The sequence below is a fragment of the Talpa occidentalis genome, unplaced genomic scaffold, assembly GCF_014898055.3.
Source record: "Talpa occidentalis isolate TD23 unplaced genomic scaffold, MPIMG_talOcc4v2.1 talOcc4.2, whole genome shotgun sequence".
Taxonomy (NCBI): Eukaryota; Metazoa; Chordata; class Mammalia; order Eulipotyphla; family Talpidae; genus Talpa; species Talpa occidentalis.
In genome coordinates, this window is record NW_023602073.1 from 146,893,211 (window position 1) to 146,917,441 (window position 24,231).

The following is a 24,231-nucleotide window of genomic DNA, read 5'->3' on the forward strand; positions in this document are numbered from 1 at the left end:
CTTTGGAGGTGCTGTTCCTTTGGCAAGGTGAGGCTCTCAGTTTTCCCTGCTCAAGGAATCCTGACAATCACCCCCAGGGTTCTCCTCCTACTCCGCCCCCAACTTTACTGCAGTTACCAGCCCTAGATTGCTTTCCCTCCTGTCTTGAAGATTTTATTTATGGCATGCCAGAGTTCATGGTAGTTTCAGTAACACATAATCCTTTCAATAATCTGGCCTCTGAGTCTTTTGACCTCCTCCCTCCCACTGAGCCTTACACCCACCCTGGCCTCTCACTCCTTAGACACATCCAGACCTTGCCATCCCCAGTGACTGAAAACCCCACAGCCTCGAGCCTGTCACTGTCCAACCTAACTCCAAACTTGCCAAAACGCCAACCTGTATCCTCTTCGTGTCCAATCACCTATGAGTGCAACTGCCTTCTTACTGCCTCTTCCCTCTTCATGCCTCACTTTCCTTTGCACGCTGCTGAAATTCAGTGCTCAACTATGACACGTCACCTCTTGTGTACACCCTGACCACCTTGTCTGGCGGTCAAGGCCACTCTGTCTTTCTCTCCTGGTGGAAACAGTACTCTCGCTAAAGCCAACTCTGCACGCCCATGGAGCTCACAGTGGCTGAAGAGAAACCACCCCCACCCACCAGGTGTGATGGTGCAGGTGACTAACCCGAGTGGGCCCTCTGCACTGCCTGGCGCTCTGAAGGCATTTCCCAGATCCATTTGCTCTTCATTTCTGGGGCAACTATTCCTGACCTTGTCTCTGCAAACCATCCACACCTCCACCTCCATCCTCACTCTTAGCTGGTGACAATGCTTCCTATTTCTCTGAGAAAATAGAAGCAATCAGAAAAGAATTTCCGCAAGCTCCCACGGCCACATCCATCCACCTACGGGCATCTGTGCCCGCGTACTCTGCCTTCACTTCTGTTACTATGGATGAGCCATCTGCCTGCAGGCTGAGGCCGGCCCTCCGCACGCACCAGAGCCACCTGGCCTCCCCCGAAGACAATCCCCATAGTTCTTGCCTTCTGTATTTTTTTCTCTCTCTCTCGAATTTTTCCCATTCACATACAGTATGTTACTATTTCTCCCATCTTAAAGAAGCGTCTCTCTTAGCCTTTCTTCCCCTTCTAGCTACTGTCCATTTTTCCTCCGTTCTTTTTCAGCAAAGCTCTTACAAAGACTTGTCTATACTCCCATTTTGCTTTCAAAGTTCTCTCCCCGTTTTTCCTAGTATCTGCTCCAGTCATGTTTTTCCTGGCCATGCTGTCTTTGTCTGATTCAACAGGGTTCTCCTTATTCCTCATTCAAATGACCAAGCTCGGTCCTTAGCTTACCTCACCTAGCAGAAGCATTATGCATTACCTCACCTATCAGGAGCATTATGCATGGCTTATCCTTCATGCTTGAACTGCTTCCTTCAATTAGTTTCCCAATTCTCATGCTACTTCTCTGGCTATGTCTTTCTGGTCTTCCTACAAATATCTGTTGAGCACTTTCTATGTGCAAAGTAGTGCTCTAGGCATTTTACTATACCCATAAGTAAGAGAGACAGAAACATCTACCCTTATATAACTTGCCTTCAAATGGGAGGAGGCAGAAAAGGAATAACAAAAGAAATCAATGCATTTTACATTGTGTTAGAAGCTAAAGGGACAGACTGTATTAGGTGGTGTTGCAATTTTAAGTTGTGTAGGCAGTGAACCATCACTGAAATGTTGACATCAAACAGGCAAACTGCATCCCCCCTCTGATTGCTATCCCTCTGGAATGTTCTTCTCCCTTGGCCTGAAACACTCTCCCACAGATAGTCCCATTATGCTCTTCCTTGTCTCCTTCGGGTCTTCACAGAAACATCACTTCTTCCTCAGTCAACACTTTCTTGGCCAGCCCTCTTGAAATTGCAACTTGCCTTTACCCTCCCCTGTTCCATTTTTCCCTTTAGCATTTATCTTCATCTTGATGACTATTTTAATTATTTATCTTACTTGTTGCTTGATTTTCTACACTGTAATGTCACTGCCATAAGGTCACAGATGATGTCCTATTTGTTCTTGCTTGTAGCCCTACTCCCTAAAAATATTTTTAGAAATATACAGGCTCTAAAAATTTCATTGGGTCATTATTGATAATTGATTCTAGAAATTTGTCCACTTGACCAAATTTGAAAATTATTGGCATACACTTGTTCAAAACATTCTCTTATGTTTCTTGGTAATCTGAGCCTATAGTTGAGTCTCCATTTTTCCACAATATTGTTTCTTTGCACCTTCTCCTTTTTCTTAATTGCACTTTTAGCATTTATTTTTCTGTCATAAGGAAACCATCCTTTCCACTCTCTTACTCTCAGAATGACAGTATCAGCCTTTTAACAGAATCACTCTAACTGCTGTATGAGAAAAGACAAGGAAAGAGGTGAGGAGTAATTAGAGAAGTAATCAAGGAACCAATTTCAACAATCCAGGTAGAGTGACTTGATCCAGGGTGGGAGCTGTGGAAATGGTACTAAATGGCCAGATTGGAAATATATTTTGAGTTCAGAGCAAACCAAACTCCAAACTTGCCTTAACCCCAACGCACAGCATGAGAGATCAGTTATGAAAAAAGAGTCATCCTGTGAATTTTGGACTAAGCAACTGGAAAAATGGAGTTTACATCAGTTAAGATGGAGAGACAGCTATGCAGGGTTGGGAGGAAAGATCTGGTGTTCAGGTTGGGTGTGGTGAGAGGCTTTTTTGCCTCCAAGTAGACATGTCATGTGTTGTGGACTGTAGGACACGAGAGACACGCAATCGAGAGACAAGTCTAGGTTGGAGATAAATATTCAGAATTACTTTTAACTAGAGAAGAGAGATGTTTAAAGCCCAGAGAGTAGAGAGATTGATTTAGGAAGTGAAGACTGAGAAATAAAAAGGATCAAGAACGGGGCATGAGGGAGTCCAATATTAAGAGATCAAAGAGTAGAAGGTGAACAAGTAAGAGTATGAGGAAGAATAATCAGTAAGGTAGGAGGGAATCCAGTCACTGTGTTGTCAGAGAAGTTAAAAGAAGCAGTAGTGCATCAAAGAGAGGCTATTTTTAGCTGAAAGACCACAGCAATGTTTCTCAAGTGCATCTCAGTTCATTTCATACCCCCAAGCCCCCGACCCTGCAAACTCTCCACTGGCTTCCTGCACTTGAAATAAAAGCCCAGAAGACCGTGAGGCCCCAGCCCTCCGCATTCTCATCCTTCATTTGTCCCTGTTCTGTCTCCATCTCTGGGAGAGAGGTTGGTAACTCCCATAGGGAGGTAGATTTATCAATTCCTCCCTGCACGTCTATCACATTTTACGTTATATATTTTGAAATTTTTATATAGTTTGAAACTTTTTGAACTATGTTCAAGTTCAGAATTTCTTTTTGTATCTTCTAGTACATGGAAAGTTTCATCATTAAGTAATTAGTAACTTGAAATGATTTCAGTTCTGAAATCTATTTTGTCTAATATGATACTCTTTTACCAGCTTTCTTATATAAGTATTTGCCTGGCATGTTGGTTTCCAGCATATTGATTTCAGCCTATCTATAGTAACATTTAGGTGCATCTCTTGTAAAGAACAAATGGTTCTCAATGGACTATGATGGGTAATTATGGGGCTTTGGTGGTAGGTGTAGTTTGGGGACTTACATCTAAGGAGGTGTGAACCCATGCCTCTAAATCATGTGCATTGTTATAAACCAACATTACCTCAATAAAAAAAAATAATACAACAAAAAAGAGCAAATGGTTCTATCTTATCTTTCTTTGATCTGGCAATTCCTTTTAACTAGTGAATTTATGTTCTAGTCCCACTTTTTATAATTACTGATAGATTTGAATTTGTGTCTAACATCTGACCATTTACTTTCTATTTGCCTTACTTTTTTTTCAGTTTCCTTGCTATTTATAAGTTGATTGAGGGTGTTTTTGATGTTGTTTAGTGGTTTATTTGCTTGCTCATTTTTTTTATCCTATTTTTTTTTCTACTGCTTTGAAAGCTGTAAACTCTAAAAGCAGTGTGATTGCTTTTGAAATTTGGTCATAGGTACTTAACAAATCTGAAACTTAATCCATATGTTGCCTTCCTCTGACTCAGTGTAAGAAATTAGTCTTTTATCTACATCAATTTTTCTTTACTTACAAGCTGTTGTAAGTATTAAACTACTGGCAATTTCCTAACACCTTCCATTTGTTGTTCCTGCTGATTCTCACTCCTGGTGTAGTGTTCTTATGTTTGGTGATCTTTGCTTCCCTCCTTCTGCATTTGCATTTGCTGCAAGCAGGCCTGCATCAGCCCTCTCTGAGGGATCTGGTCAAATGTAAAAGCCTCGTGTTCTCACCTATTCAGGTTCCAAGATTCAGTCTCCTACAGCAAGGGCATAGCTATTTGCCATAGACAGTCAGCTTTTTTTGATTTGTTTTTGTTCATAAACTGTGAGCCACATTAAGGTCATGTTTTATGATAGTGGGAGACCTAAAAGATTTCATGAAAGACCGATGAGTCCACCATTAAATTTATTTACTTTATTTTATTTTTGCATAGAAGAACTGGGTGTAGGCCAAAGGTGTGGGGGATGAGAAGATTCACCAGAGACAGAATGGGGAACAGAACAGGCAGATCACTGAAATACACTGCTAAGGAGAGCAGTCGGTAAGACAGGAGAGGTCTGTTGCCCCATTTGTGGGTCAGCTCCCTGACTGGAGATTGAACTCAGACCATAGTAGTGATAGCTGATAGTGCTACCAGGGAGGTTCCACCATTAAATTTAAATCTTCTGCTCACCATTAGCTATTTATAGTGAGACAATCTTCCAGAAATCTCAGTGACACCAGGCCAGCTGTAATTCTTTTTTGCATATGTTTGAAAATGATTTTGTTGTGATATCATGCTGTTTTTTTTTTCAATGAACTAGACATTAAAAACTGTATAATAGGAAAAGCATAGAAGGCAAGAGAACATTTGAGTTTTCCATGACAGATGCAAACTCCCCCCCCCCCCCGCCACCCCAGCCCAAGCCATACAGGAAATCAAATCAACACGAAAACTCAGACCTGGACACAGTCACGGCCCTATGTTTCCCCTGCTGTCACCTGGGGGAGTCCCAGCCAATATCAGAAGTCATAGAAGCGTGTTGCAATGCTATAAAGGAGGTAGAGTGACTACAATGTTTAGTCAACAGCTCCCTAGGTGATGAATCCTCTGGTGATGTGTCGGCTCTTGGTTGCAGGCACTGCCTTCCCTCTGGGTTCCTGTGACTGTGAATATCTACACAGTTACCCACCCATGCAAAGCAGGTCAAAATGTGGTCATAGTAAAAACTATGTTGATAGAAATATTTTGGCCCTGGCTTTTTCTCAAATGCAAAATCAACCTCCCCAAACTTTTAGCAATTCACTTCACTTACGTGAACACGCAACTTTAACATTTTCATTCATAATATGAATCTTTATTTTTTTTAACCCTTCCATGAAATCTCTTGCTTGATGGTTTTTGGCTGCTTTTTACTTCTGTTTTCTCCGGGGAAAGCTCTAAGTTCTCCTAAAAGAGAACATTAATTTTAATATGTCATTCCAGTAGACCAATGTGTCTCACTCTTTGGTGAATGCTAAACTATGAGTGTCTGTTCTACTCTTGAGAAATAAATCATGATCTGCCTTCACCTCTTTCTTTGCTTCTGTGTGAGAAATTGGCTGGGAACTGTGAAATACTTTTAAGTATTTTTTAAATAGATGAATGAGTTTGTTGACAGTGAAAAATGCAGAAAACAATTCAGGCAAGATTCTAATTCATCTGAGTAAATTTTTGAGCACTGTACAATCAACCAGGAATGCTTAAAACCTTCACATTTGATCTTCCCACTGGGATATGTCTGAGACATTCCCTGTTTTTTCTTGAAATTTTCCAACCATAGGGTCTGTTCATAATTTACTGTAATATAAGTGACTTACTCTAGATGGCAAGCAAATATCACTTTAGGAGAGCCTGCATGCATTGAAAATAAAATAACGATAGGACATCTACATTTTTTTATCACCAAAGGGTTAAATTAGGTATTCAGTTTTAAGCTCTTAAAAACCAAAAAATCCTGAATGAAGAAGAAAAAATGAGAACAAATCAGTGTTTATGGCAGTGATTCTATTTCCCTTTGGACTATGTTCCTTTAAAATGTCTGAATGCATTACTGTGCAAGTGTCATGTGTGTTTAAAAGATGCCATAATTATTAGATACAGCTCTAGCAAGGGGCCTTATAGACCAGCAGCCCGGCTCCTACACCAGGTGAAAAGCTGCCCCAGCACCAGGCTGTCTGCACATGGATGTGGCTGATCTATGAAATCTTTCAATACATTGACTCATCATTGCAGCCTGAAAATGATGCTTCCTAGCCTTCTGTGAACACGTTTCCTCATTTTTTATTTTTTTAAAATTTTATCTTAGGATCTGCTTCAAAACACAGATGCCCACAAAAGAGCATTCCATGAGATCTACCGGACCAGGTCTGTTAACGGTATCCCAGTACCACCTGATCAATTAGAGGACATGGCCGAGAGGTAAGGCAATGTCTGTTTTTTGATGAAGTCTCTTTTTAAAATGCTCGGTGGATGCTTTTTCCATGCCTTTTCTTTTCAATGAATTGATTTTTTTCGAGATGCTTTACTCAGGTGCATTAAAATTGGGCTCCTATAATGTAGACTAAGAATGTCAACATTCTGTTATTAATCAAAAAGAGTAAATGTGAATGTACCCACAGCCTGAAAAAATCACAGAAATGCTTTCTTCGGAGTCTGTATTTTTATTCAGTTCTGTAAGGAACATTATGTAATATTGCAAAAACAGCTCACAAAAGAAACAGATGAGAGCCGGGTTGGCAGGGGAAAGAGCTAAACCAAAGATTTCCATCAGTCATGTTTTGCCTTTAAACCAGAGCTGGAAAAGGAATCGGATCTCCACATAGCGATTGATCCGCAGGAGTTTAGAATCATGCTCACTGTATTTTTTTAATGCTGACGTGAACGGTGTAACAGGTTAAGTAAGCATGCTTCTGTTACTATTAGTTACATTCTGTAAATTCTCCGTGTTTTATTCCTAGGTTTCATTTTGTTTCCTCCACATCAGAGCTCCACTTAATGAAAATGGAATTTCTAGAATTAAAGTACCGTCTGCTCTCACTGCTGGTTCTTGCAGAGTCAAAGCTGAAGTCCTGGATCATCAAGTATGGGAGGAGAGAGTCAGTTGAGCTGCTTCTGCAAAGCTACATTGTAAGTCTCCCTGATGCTGGGACAGAGAAGTTGGACCCTGGGTTTAGCATGCGCTACCTACTGGTTTATTTAACCCCATTATTTTAATCTTGAATGTAAGGGTGAAGGTCTCAGTGTGTTAAATGGGTTAGTGTTAGTGATCTTTGCATAATTTAAAATACACTGATGTTCTTTGGGAATATGGAAAGGTTTTGTGTATTAATCACATTGAACCCTTGATACACCTTTATTGCAGAAAAAATTAAAAGTTTTTGCACTGCCTGCTTATGCCGTTGATGGTGAACTCACATCAAAACTGAATTAGAATATTTGGAGATTATCTTCATGTCTTCCTGTCATGAGTAGTATAGAACAATTCTTGATTGTCCACAAGGGGACTATCTATTTTTTAGATTAGGTTCAGCGTATCTTTTTTATGGTCATTGCTACTTATATGCCCACAGAAAAAGTAAAGTTTTGCCTATGAATCTCAGTACCAACTTGCTTTTTTAAAATAATCTCATATTTTGAGTTATCCTTATAGAGAATCTTATAGCTACATAGAAGTTGTGCCTTAAGGAAGAAATTGGGTTTTCTGTAACCAACAGTTTGCATTTACTCATGCTTGGAGAATTATAATGATTAAAGTTAGTTCATTTCTTTTAAACTTGCTACCTCCATGTATCAGCCATCCAGATTTGCTTGCATGATTAATAGGGCATTTCTGTTCCCTTTATGTTTGATCAGAGATTCTAAATAATAAATTCATACATTTAAATATAAGTCAGTAAATGTAAACTATTAGCTGAGTGGTCTAATAGTCTAACAGTGATTTTTAATGGTGTGATTTTAATGTTTATTGAATATCTTTGCTGAAACATCTTAAAACCAGATTTTATTTTACTACATTTTAACTTCATTCTGTAAGGGATGAATGAACAACCTGCATTTGAAAAAAGATGAGCAAGATTATAGTAAAATCTTTCTCTAAATTTATTATCTCAGACATGTTTATCCCAAAATGTGAAATATCTTATGATATGTTTCCTTACTCATTTTTTTAGTTATAATAATCCAGATTTTTAAGTTCAATTATAAGGAATGCTTTCAATGTTAATCACAGGTAATAGCTTTATATTCACTGGTTTACTCATGCCAAATGATACATTCTGAGCTCAGTAGGTGATTATTCAGGATCCATCCCTGTTAAGCTATATAAGGCCAGCCAATCAGACCAAAATGCCTAATGGGACTCTTCTACCAGGTTAATATTCCAACACAATGATGTTAGTAATTCTCTGAACTTCTCAAATAAAGGATATGTAAGTAGAGAGTTGTTATTAATGATTTAAAAATATCAGCACTCTGCCCACTCCATAAAGTAAAGAGAAGTTCACGATGCTATTTTAAACTGCTTCATAACTCTCAAAATTATTTGTAAAATTGTTAATTACTTTACGAATATAGCAGGTTTGAATGAGCATTTCCTAATATTCTGATCTCTCTGTAAAAGAGAACGTTATATCGCTCATGCTTCTTTTCCAAAAATGTTTTTAAGGCACATTTGTTGAACAGTTTTAATACCTGGCATCTTCCATCCCAGCGGTCACTGTGTGGGCAGAGCATTTTCACATGGCCACAGTGAGGAAAGGGACAGAGCTTTTGAACATTCAAGTCACATGCACCAGGTAGCACAGTTGGTAAGGAGTGGAGTTAGGATTTGACTCCACATTTTTCCAAATCAAAAGTCCTTTATTTCAGGACTGAACTGAACTATCATTCAAAATTGGCTGTGAAAAAAGATCTTTGGACCTAAAAGATCAAACCCTTAAAATGATCTCTTGTAGTTTAGTGAATTAAAGAATGTAGCTCATAAAAATAAATATTAGTACCATTTAATGCTGATAGCTGCTGTTTTTCATGTTCTAAACAGATTGCATTTTTGGGGGGGGGTGTGAGACAGGAATATTTGCTGCTTGGCCACCTGTCACTTCAAAATTGGTGAATCATGCCTCAGTGACTTACTGCCCATGTGACTTTATAAATAACGTCGTCGTTTCTACAAGTCTTAGTCTTTATAAATGGTTGGTAATAATAATAGAATAATGGGGATTTTTCTAAGGAATAAAAATGGACACATTGCATTTCTCCTACCTCATTCTTTTTGAATTTGTGGGAAAATCATTTTCTTTAGAAATGCTAAATCACAAAGAGCATGAAGACTTTCAAACAAAATTAGTTTCTAAAATGCAATCCTTTCCTTGGTTTCTAAAAAAATATATTGTAATGAGCCATATGCTACTACATCGTCTAATAACCAAAGTAATATTCAGGATGTAAAAGTTCTATGGTTTTCTTTAGTCTGGATTTTCAATGCAATCTTACTCATCTGCAAAAAAATAAGTGTTTTTTTTGGTGAAATTTAGAAAATTAGAGAATGTGCTTCCTACTTCACTTTTACATTAAGCACTAATGTCTGTGCCGCTGAGTGATTAAGGAGCCCACTTCACACATGTGTGTTGATTATTCAAGGCCACATGTGATGAGCAATTGCATCGCGGAATGGAAATCAGAAGGCAGTTGGCTTGGTTCCTTTGGTCAACACTGTGCTTGACATGACCATGCTTCACCTTCCCTGTGGAAGAAATAGAAAAGCATTTCATTCTTTTATGTAGAGGAAGAGAAGAGCTCTTGGGATTGTGGACTATGTTAATGCAACATAAGTAACATGAATATCTTATTATCTGCAATTATTTGATCAATTCTATCACTTCTAGTAAAATGCTCTTCAAAGATGAATTTTTTAACTGTAAATTATCTGGTTTGACTCTCTTTGAGTGAAATTGATGAACTTTTTATTTATTGCATTGATATTTATCTTATGAGAATAGAACTTGAGTCTCTTCCACTAATACTTTGAGTTTAGTGGCACAGAGAAGTATCTTATTATTCTGAAAGTGTCATCAACTTTTAAATTCCCCTGACCAATGTGGATAACTTTTTGTAGACATCTAAACTTATTAAAAAAAAAACTAATCCTGTCATATTTTAAAATATACATTTGTGTTTACTTCTGCATTCCTTGAAACACTGCATTCCTTGTTTACACTGCATTCCTTGTAGTTAGTTCAAGGTAAAAGAAGATTTAGCTGTTCTCCTGCTATAATGATTCTATTTTTTTTTAAAGATTTATTTATTTATTTATACAAGCACTGGGTACAGTCAGAAGCGCGGGAGGGTGAGAGAATTCACCAGAGCCAGAGCGGGGAGCAGAACAGGCAGACTAACGAAGTACACTGCTGAGGGGAGCAGCGGGCGCAGAAGACAGAGGGGTCTGCGCGCCATGTGGGACCCTCGCCTGCAGCCGGGGTTCGAACCAGCACTGCAGAGGCTGCGGGCAGCTTTGCAGCCCAGTGCTCAACCTCTGAGCCACCAGGGGAGGACTGCTATAATGATTCTAATAGACAAAATAAATCATGTCACTAAATGGATTTGCTCTGTACTCAGAAAAAGAGTCCAAAATAAATGAAGCAATTAAAATGACAACTAAAGTATTTTCCTTTAAAAATGAATTACCTAGTCTCCCTCCTACAAAACTCAGAAATACTTTAATGAGTCCCTACAACATTTATACGTACTCTCCTCATAATATCCTTTTTCCCCCATTGGACCAAAACAGAACTAAAAATAAATGTGTCACCCTTGATCATTTTAAATTTGTTAAAAGCAAAAATGTAGTTTCTTTCTGTCCAGAATAGGCACTATTTCCCATTTCTTTGACATTTAGAACAATTATTTTCCTGTTAGCTTTTTGACATTTGTCCCAAAACTAAATGGAGACTAACTTTGAAAATTCACAAAATAGATCTATCTCTTCAATTTCTTCCAATGTGTTGCACATTAGGTATAATTTTCCTTTTTGATCAAATCCTATCTTGTTTGTTTGGTTAAATTACTCAAAATTATATTAAATTGCTCATTCCCCAATTGGAAAACAGGGAGAGATTAAGTGAGACATAAGTTTTAATAATGAATTAACTAGGCTACTATTGTCTTATTTTATGCTAACAAAAAAATAATATAGCCTATGAAAGTATTGAATAAAGTCTTCCTGGTCTCTCTCATCCTAGGTAAGGAACATTTTTGTCTATTTACTATGTCACTGAAGAATTATTAATACATAAGTAAAATGTTCTATAATCACATAAAGATGCGAAATGTATTATACATGTAATGTTTTCGAGTGTTTCTTGAAATATAATAAACATTTATTAATATGAATTCGCTGCATGATCAGGCTTGCCTCTGCACACCAACATTTCCATCTTCCTCTTAAGCATTCATCAGCATACTATACAGAACTTAAGCTGGGTTTTGAAGGGTAATTTTGCATTTTATAATATGACACATCAAGTATTTTTCTGGATTCAAATCATAGAAACTAATTATGCTGTTAAAGAGCCTTTGATGATGATATGTTATTCCCTATAATTGCATTAATTTTCTACTTTGGAGGAGCAGGAACAGTCTTTGAAACAGGAGTATTTCATGTTTCATAGAATTAACAATAATAAAACTTACCTAAGAATTTTTCATGTATTCTCAATTTTATATTATCTATTTGCTGGTGTCGACTGTAGTGCAGATATAGATTAGATATAGATAGAGATAGATGTGTCTTATCTATAATTTTTATGCTAGAAAGTAGAAATATGAGACCATGGGTAAGATGGATGCAATATATGATTTATTTAAGACTTTTCTACTTGCAAACATTTTGTACTTCCTTTTTATTTGGGGGAAAGTTTGTGCAATGTACCATTTATTTATAACCTGAAGTTCTTCAGAGCTATCATTCACCTGAATTCATGTTCAAAGAACAACAGAATCCACAGCTAAGACACAGTAGGACACTTCAAAGCATTCTTCCAAATTTAGTGCTTTCTAAATGTGATCTCTAGTCCTCTGGAGAAACTTCTTTCTCTTCTAAAAACAAATCCTTAGGTGGAGACGAAATAGAGTATTTTCTCAAACTAGTGCTGAGTTAGAATTAAACATGTACATCACTCTATATGCTCAGAGTAATCTTAGGCTATTTGTGACAGTGGAATTAATTTGATATTTTTAGGAAGTGAGCTGGTTTATCACATATCCACATTGAAGAAAATTGACTTTGCCATTTTCTACATAAGCCTAGTGTTCATCTTCTTATAACCATTCCTCCTTTTCTAGTCTTTTATAGAAAATAGCAAGTTCTTTGAGCAATATGAAGTGACATACCAGATCTTGAAACAGACAGCTGAGATGTACGTCAAAGCTGAGGGATCAGGTAAAATATGACAGAATTGGCTGTTGGCTGCAGTGTTGAATACAGTAGAACTTCTGTATGATTAAATCATTCTCCCCTTCTGCTGAATGTTTGTGATTGTGCCATTGGCCTGGAGAGCACATATTGAGTTCAGACCGTGGGCCTTTTGTGATGCCTGACCTGCATAATTATTCTCCTGTGTGTGTGTGTGTGTGTGTGATCTAAGAGAGAGCAAAATAAGCATGCATTTTCTAAATTACAATTTACTAATGCATTTTCCATAATGAAAATCAAATACCAAAAATGGACTAATTTGAATGTTATAATCAAGTAAAAAGTAAATGAAAACTTTCATTAGTGCAAAGACACAAGTTATAAAAATATGTTTGTTGCAGTTTGTAAATGATCATTTTTGCTGGAAAAGAATCACAGCATTTGTGATTGATGTGTTCATGTATTTGAATGTATATAAAATATGACCAAATTCAAATATGTCATTTACTGCTTTCCATTTACCTTGAAACTTAAATAATGATTACCTGTGAAGAAGTTTGTGTTATTCTGAGCATTAGCTGAATGACATTTAATGTTAACCTCTGTTAACTTTATAACCTAAAGAAGGACTATAAATGCACAACAGTAGGTAAGACCATAGAGAAAAAGCACAGTGGATTTAAAATATAAAATAATCGTGATTTGTTGCATCTGTTGCAGTGGAAGAAGCTGAGAATGTGATGAAGTTCATGAACGAAACCACTGCCCAGTGGAGGAACCTCTCCGTGGAGGTGAGGAGCGTGCGGAGCATGCTGGAGGAGGTCATCTCTAACTGGGATCGTTATGATGATACTGTGGCCAGTCTTCAAGCCTGGCTTGAGGATGCTGAAAAAATGCTCAATCAATCAGAGCTCGCCAAAAAGGTAAACTTGTATATACAAGAAAACTAATACACTAACATTGAGAAATAAGAGATTTTTATGCAATAGCACAGTGCTATTGGATATTTTATTAATTTTTTTTTTAGATTTCAGCTATGATGCAAGAATCCTGACTTTGCCAAGTAGTGCTTTGAGATTAATAGGTTATTCTGGACTAATAAATATACTGCTTAATAACAGTTCTCTTAGATCTGTTCCCTATCTGATCAGTTCTGTGTAGACTTGCACTCAGAAGGGCAATTATTGATGGAGGGTCAACCAAACCCAATGGACAGCAGAGGGCGCTATAGTCACACAAGGTCTATGGGGCACGTCTTGAGCCCTGGCCCCTGGGATTTCCTAATTTGAGAGGGTGAAAACTACTTTGGCTGAAACAGTACTGACGGTGGGATAGCATATACCAGTTGTCTGTGCGAATATTCTTATTTCTTAAATAATATCAAATCTCAGTCAATGTTTTTATCCCGGGTAGGAGTGAGATTTTCCCTCCAGTTACAGGTATACGAGTTCATGCAAAACTTAGTTTTATTTGAACGTCTCTTACATTTGAAATGGACTGATTTTCATCTTGAAATGGACTGATTTCTCTCTATATTTTTCTTCATGAGAGCCTGGTGAATTAATTCATATGCAAAAGATGTTTTAATGCCAGGTTCTCACTAAGAACTGTAGTATGTACTACTTGCCATCCAAAATTGGTTTGTCTATTGTTGCATTACACAATAATGAATAATTTTTAAGTGTTCTGCATCCTGTATTTCAAATAGATTCAATATTCTTGCATAAGAGGATAACAATGACCATGTACTTACACAGATTTTGACTTTTGTGATTAGACCAGCAGAGCCCTAATAAATGTCATGTGGATTAATTTCACCCGAAGAAATATAACCACCAGAAACAGAAGTGTTCTCATCTATTTTTGTAGGAAACCCTCCCACATGTGGCTTATGAAATGGGTTCAGAATTGTCTTCCATATCCTTGGTTTTCACTGTGGGGTGTGTGTGCACATGCACACATACATTCTACTTGAAATTAAATGGAAACTGTTTCATTGCCAAGAATACAACCTCAAACACATGAGGAAGGATGCTCTTGGTACAGATACTTAATTTTTGATGGTTTATCTTCCTGTTTGCTAATTATCTTGACAAACTATATTCATGCTTTAAAATCAAAACTGACAGGATCAAATTGTGTTTATCATTTTTTTTTAAAGAAGCTGTGTATTTCCATAAAATATGATACCTCTTCTGTGTCTCTGGAATTGGTATTTAGTATATAGGGAGGCCAAATGCAGCTCCCTTATACTCCCAGAAATTCAGCTTTTACTCATCTATAAAATAAAAGGAACAGAAGATGGTCACTATGTTTTGTTTTGTCTTCAGCAAAAGATTTGGCATTGATGTTCTTATAAATTCACTCAGCAGTTGGTTCATATTTTCGAAAGTTTATATTAAAATGTTGCGTTCTGGTAGAGCTTTACCTTATAATTTGAGTACATTTTATTGCAAAGATATTTCTCAGTCTGGTCACTATCATGTCATTTAGTAATTTTTGCTGTATGGTTTACAACAGTATGTGTTGTTTATTGCTTAGGATTTTTTCCGAAATTTGCCTCACTGGATCCAGCAGCACACTGCCATGAATGATGCTGGCAATTTTCTCATTGAAACGTGTGACGAGATGGTTTCCCGTGATCTTAAACAGCAATTGCTGCTGCTAAATGGACGCTGGAGAGAGTTGTTTATGGAGGTCAAGCAAGTATGTCTTCAAATCTGTCTACTCCCAGCACACGTATGTGTTATAAATGTGCCAATAGGCAGTTTAGAGACTGTTTTATTGCCATAGCAGGGTTTTATTAAGGCAGACTACAGATGTGTTTAGAACTGTTATGTTTATTCTTTATTTTTTTCCATTTGTGATGAAGGAGCTTTACAGCAATGTGTAGTTGGATTAAGGATAATATTGACATATGGGGCCTCCTTATATGTTTTGAGTCATAATTATTTGCTGCTTTGCTAGTTTGCCCTTCCCTTTCATAGTAATTGACTTAATTTAAATATATCTAGATGAAAATTAAGAATGGCTTTTATTACCATTCAACAGTTCTAGAGTAGGTAAAAGTGAAGGTTTCAGATTTCCTGCATCTTAGCTGACAGGTTTTCGATGTTGTTTTCCTTTTCTTAATAGTATGCTCGAGCTGATGAGATGGACAGAATGAAGAAAGAATACACAGATTGCATTACTACCTTGTCTGATTTTGCAACTGAAGCCCAAAGGAAATTTTCTGAACCCTTAGAAGTTTCTTTTATTAATGTAAAATTACTAATTCAAGAGTTGGAGGTGAGGGGGTTTCTGGGCTACGAGGTGAAAAATCTATTTTTTAAGAAAGTAAAGATTAGTAAAATGACTCAGATTTTTGTAAAAGTTATTTTTATGTATCCTTGACATCATTTTGACTTGTGAATATCCTGATTTCTGCCTCTCATAAATAGACATTTGAATGTACTTCAGAATAGTTTTTTTTTTTTAATTTGGAGACTCTTTCTATAACCAGATTATAAAGCATTAGGAGAAAATAGGAGATGTGTGTTTATACCACTATGTAAAAGTCTCCCCACTCTTACCAAATGAATTGTGGTATTTATATGTTTTGAATACCCTGTGGCTCTCAAAAATGAAATAGTAGGAGATTATTTGATAGCTTGGAGTTTTTGCAGTATATCATTGAGAGAAAAAAGCAAAACAATAGTTTTTTTTAAGATAAAAATTGTGTATAAACACACTGGAAAAAACTTTAATCATACAATGTGAAGATTATGGCTCTGTTTATTACTGATGAGAAGACTGGAAGTAATTTGAATTTTCTTTATCCTAAAGAAGTTTATCCTAAGTCTCTAATTTTATTTTTTCCATAATGACAATTCATTAATTTATTACTTATTTTTTTTAAAAAAGAATTTATTTATTTATGCATATAAGAGCTGGGGTATAGGCCAGAGGTGCGGGGGGAGGGGAGTGGTGGTGGTGGTGAGAGGATTCACCAGAGACAGAATGGAGAACAGAACAGGCAGACTGACTGAAGACACTGCTGAGGGGAGCAGCGGGCGAGTCAGGAGAGGTCTGCTGTGCCATGTGGGTTGCTCCCTGGCCGGGGATCAAACTCGTGCTGCAGACAGCTTCATAGGTTTTGTCTTAACCCCTTGCACCACCAGGGAGGCCCATTAATTCATTACTTCTTAAAGAAAAAATAAGCTATATCATTTTTAAAGTCAAAGGAAGTGTATCAGATTGTTAACATGTGTTTACCTGATATAACATTTATATGCTATGTTAGTACTTATTTTTTGAAAATCTAAAGATTAGATCAGCTTATCTTTATGCTAACTAAAGGATTTTGGTTACTTTTAAAAGAGAGCTTTTATTTACATGATTTACCACTATAAAAGTATACAGGTTTTCCCCCACTACACAAAAGTAGAGTGTTTCTATGAAAGCTTCCTGAGCTAAAATGGTATAAACTGAAAAAGAAATGACCATTCATTGATATGTAAAAATTTTGGGGTATTCCCAGATCCAAAAATAACCTACCAAGACATCCCAAATAACACATGACATTTACAGGAGCACTAACATACAGCAAAAGAAGGTCTGAGATGATAAACACAGCCTGTATAAAGCAGTTCCAGGGAAGGAGCTTGCATGGCCACACCTGCTACTCAGAAGTGCCCCTTCTCTAGAATGGCCTGCTTCAAAACCTGCTGTTTTCACTTTTTACTTTTGATTGTAGAAGCAAATACCATTTGGATTTCCTCCAGCTAAACAGGCACTAACATCTATCTTTCATAAACACCAAGTGACCTAATATGAGCTTTCGAAAGCAAGGGATTCCTGCTTAGTGTGTTATTACACTGTCTTAGAATGAAGAAATGTAATAACTTGAATCTTCAAAGTTTAGTATAAGTATAGAATTTTAAACAGTGCGTAATGAGTTTTGTCCAGTCTTCTGCGGACTCCTGAAATTAAAAGGAAACGTGCCATGTGTTCATGGAGCTGTTTCCGTGATTCATGCAGGATGTGGAGCAGAGGGTGCCTGTGATGGATGCTCAGTACAAGATAATCACAAAGACAGCGCACCTCATTGCCAAAGAAAGCTCCCAGGAGGAGGCTAATGAAATGTTTGCAACCATGTCCAGGCTCAAGGAGCAACTTGCCAAGGTGAGGAAGTACTTTGATGTAGGGCATACCGTGCTGCACTGAGACTATCTCCCACTAACCTTACACCTTTGCTGTCACTCGGTCATTTCCGTCACTTGCTAACAGATCATGCTTTTGCTTCTTATTGGGATTCTTTTTTTTCCCCCAAAAGATTTATTTATTTAATACATACAAGAATTGGGGTACAGGCCAGAGTTGTGGGGAGTGAGAGTATTCACCAGAGACAGAGTGGGGAACAGACTAGGCAGATTGACTGAAATACACTGCTGAGGGGAGCAGCGGGGAGACAGAAAAGGTCTGCTCCTCCATGTGGGTAGCTCCCTGGTCGGGCATCAAACTCATGCTGCAGTGGCTGCGGATAGCTTCAGAGGTTGCGTGTTAACCCCTTGCACTACCAGGGAGGCCCCCTTATTGGGATTTTTGAAATAGTGATTTTGTCATTTAGTAACTTCATCATGAGCTTGAAAATTGAACCTATCCAAATATATGTATTTTATAATACTTACACATATATTTGGATTAGTTTCTCTTATATATATAGGAGGGAATGTTTGGCATGGTTCCAAAACTGATATGTATCAGTTATTCATTTAGGAAGTACTAGTAGCTGTATGTTAAAAGAAAGGCAGTCATTTGAGGTGGTGTCACAGGGGCCAGCTAAATGTCGTAAAGCAAATGGGGAAAGAAGGAAGATGAAGATATGTGGGGCAAAACATCATAGGCTTAAATGAGAAAGAATCCCAAATACCCTGTTATGGAGATTTATTTGACATACTTCCGCTCTAAGATCATGTATGCTATTTTCTGTTTGCATTGTGTTACAAAGCAGTGGGAGTTCTTTGCCTTAGGCTTAAGATTTATGCCACTTCTATGAATATCAAGTACTGGCCGTAAGCCTTTGCTATTCTATTGAGGGATTTTCTTTAAGAGCTTGGGAAATTCTATTGAGATTTTTTGAAACCTATCTAAAGTTGAATTTTATAAAGATGATATTATTTGCAAAGAACTCTTGGATTGGATAATTTGTAATGAAAGAATGTAGTAATTACATGAATAGAAAAACTTCTGTGATGAAGAATTGAAAAATCAAGGAAAATAAAACAGGGAAAAGCTGTTAATTAGGAGAGGAAAAGTAGAAGGAGAATATGCTGTATGAAACCTGCAGGGGTGAATTAATGAGAAAAAGGAGTAAATGACACAGATAGAACTGAAGAACAACAGTCATAAAAAAGAAAGAGAAGGTTTCATTTATTAAACTGCTGTCTATTAGAATGCCAGCTTTTAATGATTTCTATTTTAATATACAAGCTAAAATTTTTATAAAGCTTAGTTAAAATTCAAAGTCAACATTACCCTTATTTCTTGGCCTTAAAGCTGCTTGCAGAGCCGTACCAGGCTCACACAACTTAGCCTCGCCAGGCCAGTCTTAGTGGCTTAGGGAAGCCTCAGAGATAGCAAAATATACCTTTAGACACATCAAAGTCATTATGTTTTTTGTTTAACTTCTGTGTCACATATAGCATCTTGATAAATTTTCTCTTGTATCCAGGAGAGTGTTATGACAGTGATTTTTATACGTGTTAGCTGATTGTCTTTGCTTTGGTCTGAGTAACTCTAGAAGAGTCCTGATGTAGTGGGACAATAGCTTTCTTTTGGTGAGCTTGTCCTGTAGGCAGTTTACTAAGCGCATGATAATATTTCTAATTAAAAAAAAAAAAACAAAGAAGAGTGGTCTATTACCAATTACTTTGTTTCCTCTCCCTGCCTTCCTTAAGCATTAGTAAGACTTTGGGAGCAAATGCAAGTAAAAAAGTAAAATGAGTGGGAACAGGAAGTTCTTTGAGAATCGTGTGGCCCTGGATTCCATAAATGTGATGAGGCACTTTCTGATAAACTCTTGAGCCCCAGGAGCTCTGGCTCTCATGAAGATAAGGTTAATATAGAAGTATAGCAGAACCGTATTTTTTAAAAAGACCAGTCACAGATGAGGGGGGCCATGCAGACCAGGGGGCATCCCCTGCCTAGTGTGGGAAACATCTTGAGTACTTTGGTATGTGATGTGAGCATTCTGGGTGAGCAGAGAAGATGTCCCCAAGGTGGGGCGCAGCAAAGCAGGAGCTGGGGAGGCGGAACTGCAGGAGACTGCCTGGGAAGAATGAGTCAACCCATTTGTAAGTTAAGAGTCTAGAGTTAAGGGTTCAGGTAGAATTCTTGAAAATAAAATTGGAAGGCACAGGTTGGTCTAGATGATATAATTCATGAGTGTCTTTGCTTCGATTTTGAGGCCAAAGCGAGGATGGCTTTTGATGCCAACTGACCCACTAACAGTACCCTTTTTTTAAAAAAAGATTTATTTATGCATACAAGAACTGGGGTATAGGCCAGAGGTGCGAGGGGTGAGAGGATTCACCAGAGACAGAGTAGGGAACAGAACAGGCAGATTGACTGAAATCCACTGCTGGGGGAACAGAGGGAAGACAGGAGAGGTCTGCTGCGCCATGTGGGTAACTCCCTGGCGGGGGATCGAACTTGTGCAGCAGAGGCTGTGGACAGCTTCATAGTGCTGCACCTTAACCCCTTGCACCACCAGAGATGCCCTAACAATACCCTTTAGATGTGAAAGTGCAAGACAGATGAACCACTTCGATAAATTTTTATGAGAAAACTCATAAGCATTTATTTGTCTCAATGGTGTCACAGTATTCTTTCTATATCAAAATTTAGCAATACTTAGGAAATATTAAGCAAATGTTGCTGCAAATCTGTAAGCCCCAGAAGACCATATCACGAAAGAAAATGTTCCTAAGATCCATGAACAGGGCCCTTGTGTTAAATGGAATTGTTGTGTCTGTGTTTTTAAGGTCAAAGGATGTTGCTCCTCCCTCCTTCATGAGTCTCAGCAGCTGGTGGCACCACTGGAGGAACTAGAAAAGCAGATGACATTCTTTTATGATTCTCTTGGCAAAATCAATGAAATGATAACAGTTCTTGAGCACGAGGCACAATCAAGTGCCCTTTTCAAACAAAAACATCAGGTAAGAAAAGCCCCTTTCAAGAGACAGAGCTATTTGAAAGCGTGAGTAATAAGATCGAGGTAATGCTTATAGCGACTGAAATTCAGTTAGGATAAGGAATATTTTTCTGGAATAGTTCATGCAACTCAAAACAAAAATGCAGATCTTGTCCAAAGATGAAAATTCTGTCCACTATAGACAAAGTTAAATAAATACATGTAAATATTTAGATATACATTTGCATATATATGTAGATATTTTGTATATAAATTTCATTAGACAGGTAGATTTAGATTTATATAAGATAAATAATTCCTTTCTATTTCTATCTGTTGCCTTTAATATGTGTGTTCATATGGGAGCTTTGTCTCTAGCACTAGGTCTAATTACACGACCATGGAATTCTAGAGGTGTTTGGTGCGATAATCATTTTCCTTTGTCTCACTTCAGCTGGCAAATCTGTGTGCAGAATAGCCTCCTACCAAATGTTTCAGTTAATTGACCTATTTAGTTGGTTTATTATAAATAAACCTATTCATTAGAGGACAGTGAAAATCATGGGCAAAAGATCTGCCTCTGCATTAATTGAAATAGATTGTTGATAACAAAGTGATGTCACTTCATCACTTGACAGAACAAGAGTGTCTGAGTGAGTCAGCTCTTCAGATTTTAGGCAGATACAGCCAATGGCAGAGTCTTGATTAGCTTTAATTTCCTCACCTTAAAATACAGCAGATAATACCTAACTTGAGAGCTTGCTGTATACATTACAGTAGGTGTTCTGTAATGTGACCGGCGCACAGCAAGTGTTCTACCACTGCCAGCAATGATTGTTTTTGGTGATAAAGTCGCAATGATTGATGATACTACCAAACCCTATTCAAATGACTTCTCACCATATTTGCTAAAGATTACCTCTTATTTTGGGACAGAGTGGCATTTTTTACCCTCTCAGATTTCTATAAGTTGCCATCAAAGAATCCTTTCAAAATTAAAATAAGAATATTTTAATCCTAACAAATATGAATAATATTTTATAATATATTTTTTAAAGATTTATTTATTATGCATGCAAGAGCTGGGGTACAGGCCAGAGATGCAGGGGGTGGGAGGATTCACCAGCGACAGAGTGGGGAACAGAACAGGCAGATTGACCGAAATACACTGCTAAGGGGAGCAGCGGGGAGGCAGGAGGGATCTGCTGCACCATGTGGGTTGCTCCCTGGCCGGCCGGGATTGAACTCATGCTGCAGAGGCTGTGATTGCTTCATAGTGCAGTGCTTAACCCCTTGCGCCATCAGGGAGGCCCTCTATAATATCTTTTTAACTTAATTACTCTTCAAAATCTTCAAAAGAAAATTGAATGCCCAAAGAAAACAAAAGCCCTACTCTCAGCATTTGCATCGAGATGTCCAAAACTGGTTTTGAAATGTTCTACCAAAGCAATTGAAGATGTGGGGATGCAGATGGTATAGTTTCAAGTAAAAATGACTGTCTGCCTCGTGCTGGCTGGACAATTTCCTTACTGGCTACAGAAGTCCCGAGGACGTCAGGCTAGATATTGAGGTGGAACGACCTGGAGTCACCACTCCTTCTAATCCTGCAAATGTGTGACAGCTGCGTGTCCTCCCAGCCCCCTTAGGCTGCTGTCTTTTGTGGTTAGAATCTGGGATCTACTGTTTTATTAATGAGCTGATCACTTGTGAACCTTAGAACTTCACAGGATACATTTTAGGATACTTAATACAAAATGTGCATCTGACTCTTTCAATAAAGAATAATGAACATTGGATGTTCAATGTATTTAGCCAGATTAAAACCTGATATGTGGATCATTAATTGTTCTTTCAATAAACCTTAGGTCTCTTGGTGGAGGAATGTAGGCAGCAAGCAAATAACTGTTTAGATCTTCTGTCAATCTCTTGATATTAACAAGATGGACACTAAGTACCAAAAAAAAAAAAAAAGCCACTAAAAATAACTCGATGTGATTTTTTAAATGCCTTAGATCAAAAACCCTGACTTCAGTGATTGATTAAAATTGGTTCTTTTGGAAAGAAATACTTTTCTGTACTTTGGATTTTACTTATTGTTCATTAAAAACCCAAAAGCTATGTAAATGCCGCTCCCATGGTTTGTAATAGCTACCCTCTTTCTCTCTCCCTCTTTTATGTAACATTTCCATATTTTTCTTTTCCTTTTAGGAACTATTAGCCTGTCAAGAAAGCTGTAAGAAAACCATGGCCCTGATTGAGAAAGGCAGCCAAAGTGTTCAAAAGTTTGTGACTCTGAGCAACGCGCTAAAGCATTTCCAACAGACAAAGCTGCAGAGACAAATTGCAGAGGCCCACGTGGCCTTTCAGGTAAGTCCTGTCACTGTAGAGAGGTCAGCGAGGGACACACAGGAGGAGGACACGTCCCCACCCCCACCGTGCCTCAGCCTCGCCAAGGACACTGGAAACCAATCGTTGGCTGCTGCTTTTTCTAGAATCAATGAATGCTAAAAGGGCTAATAGTTCTCATAATAAAATGTCCTCCCTCCATGTGTGCCTTTAGAGAAATAATACTCTAAGCAAATGATCCTTTCAATAATGAGAAAGCAGCATTACATGGTGGTTATTTTTACACCAAGAATATGGTGAAGAAAACTGGAGACTGGAAGAAACATGTGGAAACCAACAGCCGCTTGATGAAGAAATTTGAGGAGTCTCGAGCCGAGTTGGAGAAGGTGCTGCGGACGGCTCAGGAGGGCCTGGAGGAAAAGGGTGATCCAGAAGACCTCCTGAGGAGACACACGGTGAGCTGCCCCTTGTGGGCCCCTCACTGGGTGCAGGGGCTTTGGTGAAAGGTAAAGAGAGAATAATGATCTAGAACAGAGTGGGAGGGAGGGAGAGAGGAGAAGAGAGAAGTTAGAAAGGCAGAAACTTGTTAGTTTTTTTTAAAGATTTATGTATGTACGCATACAAGAGCTGGGGTACAGGCCAGAGGTGCAGGGGGTGAGAGGATTCACCAGAGACAGAGTAGGGAGCAGAACAGGCAGACTGACTGAAATACACTGCTGAGGGGAGCAGCAGGTTGTCAGGAGAGGTCTGCTGTGCCATGTGGGTAGCTCCCTGGCCGGGGATTGAACTAGTGCTGCAGTGGCTGCAGGGAACTTCATAGGTTGCATCTTAACCCCGTGCACCACCAGGGAGGCCCCAGAAACTTGTTAGTTTTGAGACCTGATAGTGACAGTAGAACTTCAAGTGCAACTGATAAACCACCTTACAGTTGGCCGTTCCTAAGTCCACAGAGTAGTGGAGAGTCATGGGATAATTCAGGTTCTCCAAATTACTAATTTATCATTTAGCAGAGAAATTTTTATATAGTCGACACCTTTATTCAAGAGTTTGTGTCGGGTGGGTGGCTTATCCCTGTGGGCTCGCTTCATGGACCTGTCACGTCTTTGTATAGATAAGTCTCACTAAGTTTGGTAGCTGATCCACAAGTTGTCCC

At 38.2% G+C, this 24,231-nt stretch overlaps 1 protein-coding gene across 2 annotated transcripts in view; it reads left to right on the forward strand.

Annotated features, from left to right (window-relative positions):
• SYNE1 (spectrin repeat containing nuclear envelope protein 1) overlaps positions 1 to 24,231 on the forward strand; it is a 432,020-nt gene that overhangs the window by 123,103 nt on the left and 284,686 nt on the right. For both annotated transcript variants that reach the window (XM_054697946.1, XM_054697947.1), the window contains 10 exons: positions 6,458 to 6,570; positions 7,110 to 7,278; positions 12,490 to 12,586; positions 13,280 to 13,482; positions 15,101 to 15,265; positions 15,695 to 15,847; positions 17,579 to 17,722; positions 20,584 to 20,757; positions 22,941 to 23,099; positions 23,369 to 23,533. In XM_054697946.1, coding sequence (XP_054553921.1) covers positions 6,458 to 6,570; positions 7,110 to 7,278; positions 12,490 to 12,586; positions 13,280 to 13,482; positions 15,101 to 15,265; positions 15,695 to 15,847; positions 17,579 to 17,722; positions 20,584 to 20,757; positions 22,941 to 23,099; positions 23,369 to 23,533 — 1,542 coding nt within the window. The remainder of the gene's footprint in view (positions 1 to 6,457; positions 6,571 to 7,109; positions 7,279 to 12,489; positions 12,587 to 13,279; positions 13,483 to 15,100; positions 15,266 to 15,694; positions 15,848 to 17,578; positions 17,723 to 20,583; positions 20,758 to 22,940; positions 23,100 to 23,368; positions 23,534 to 24,231) is intronic.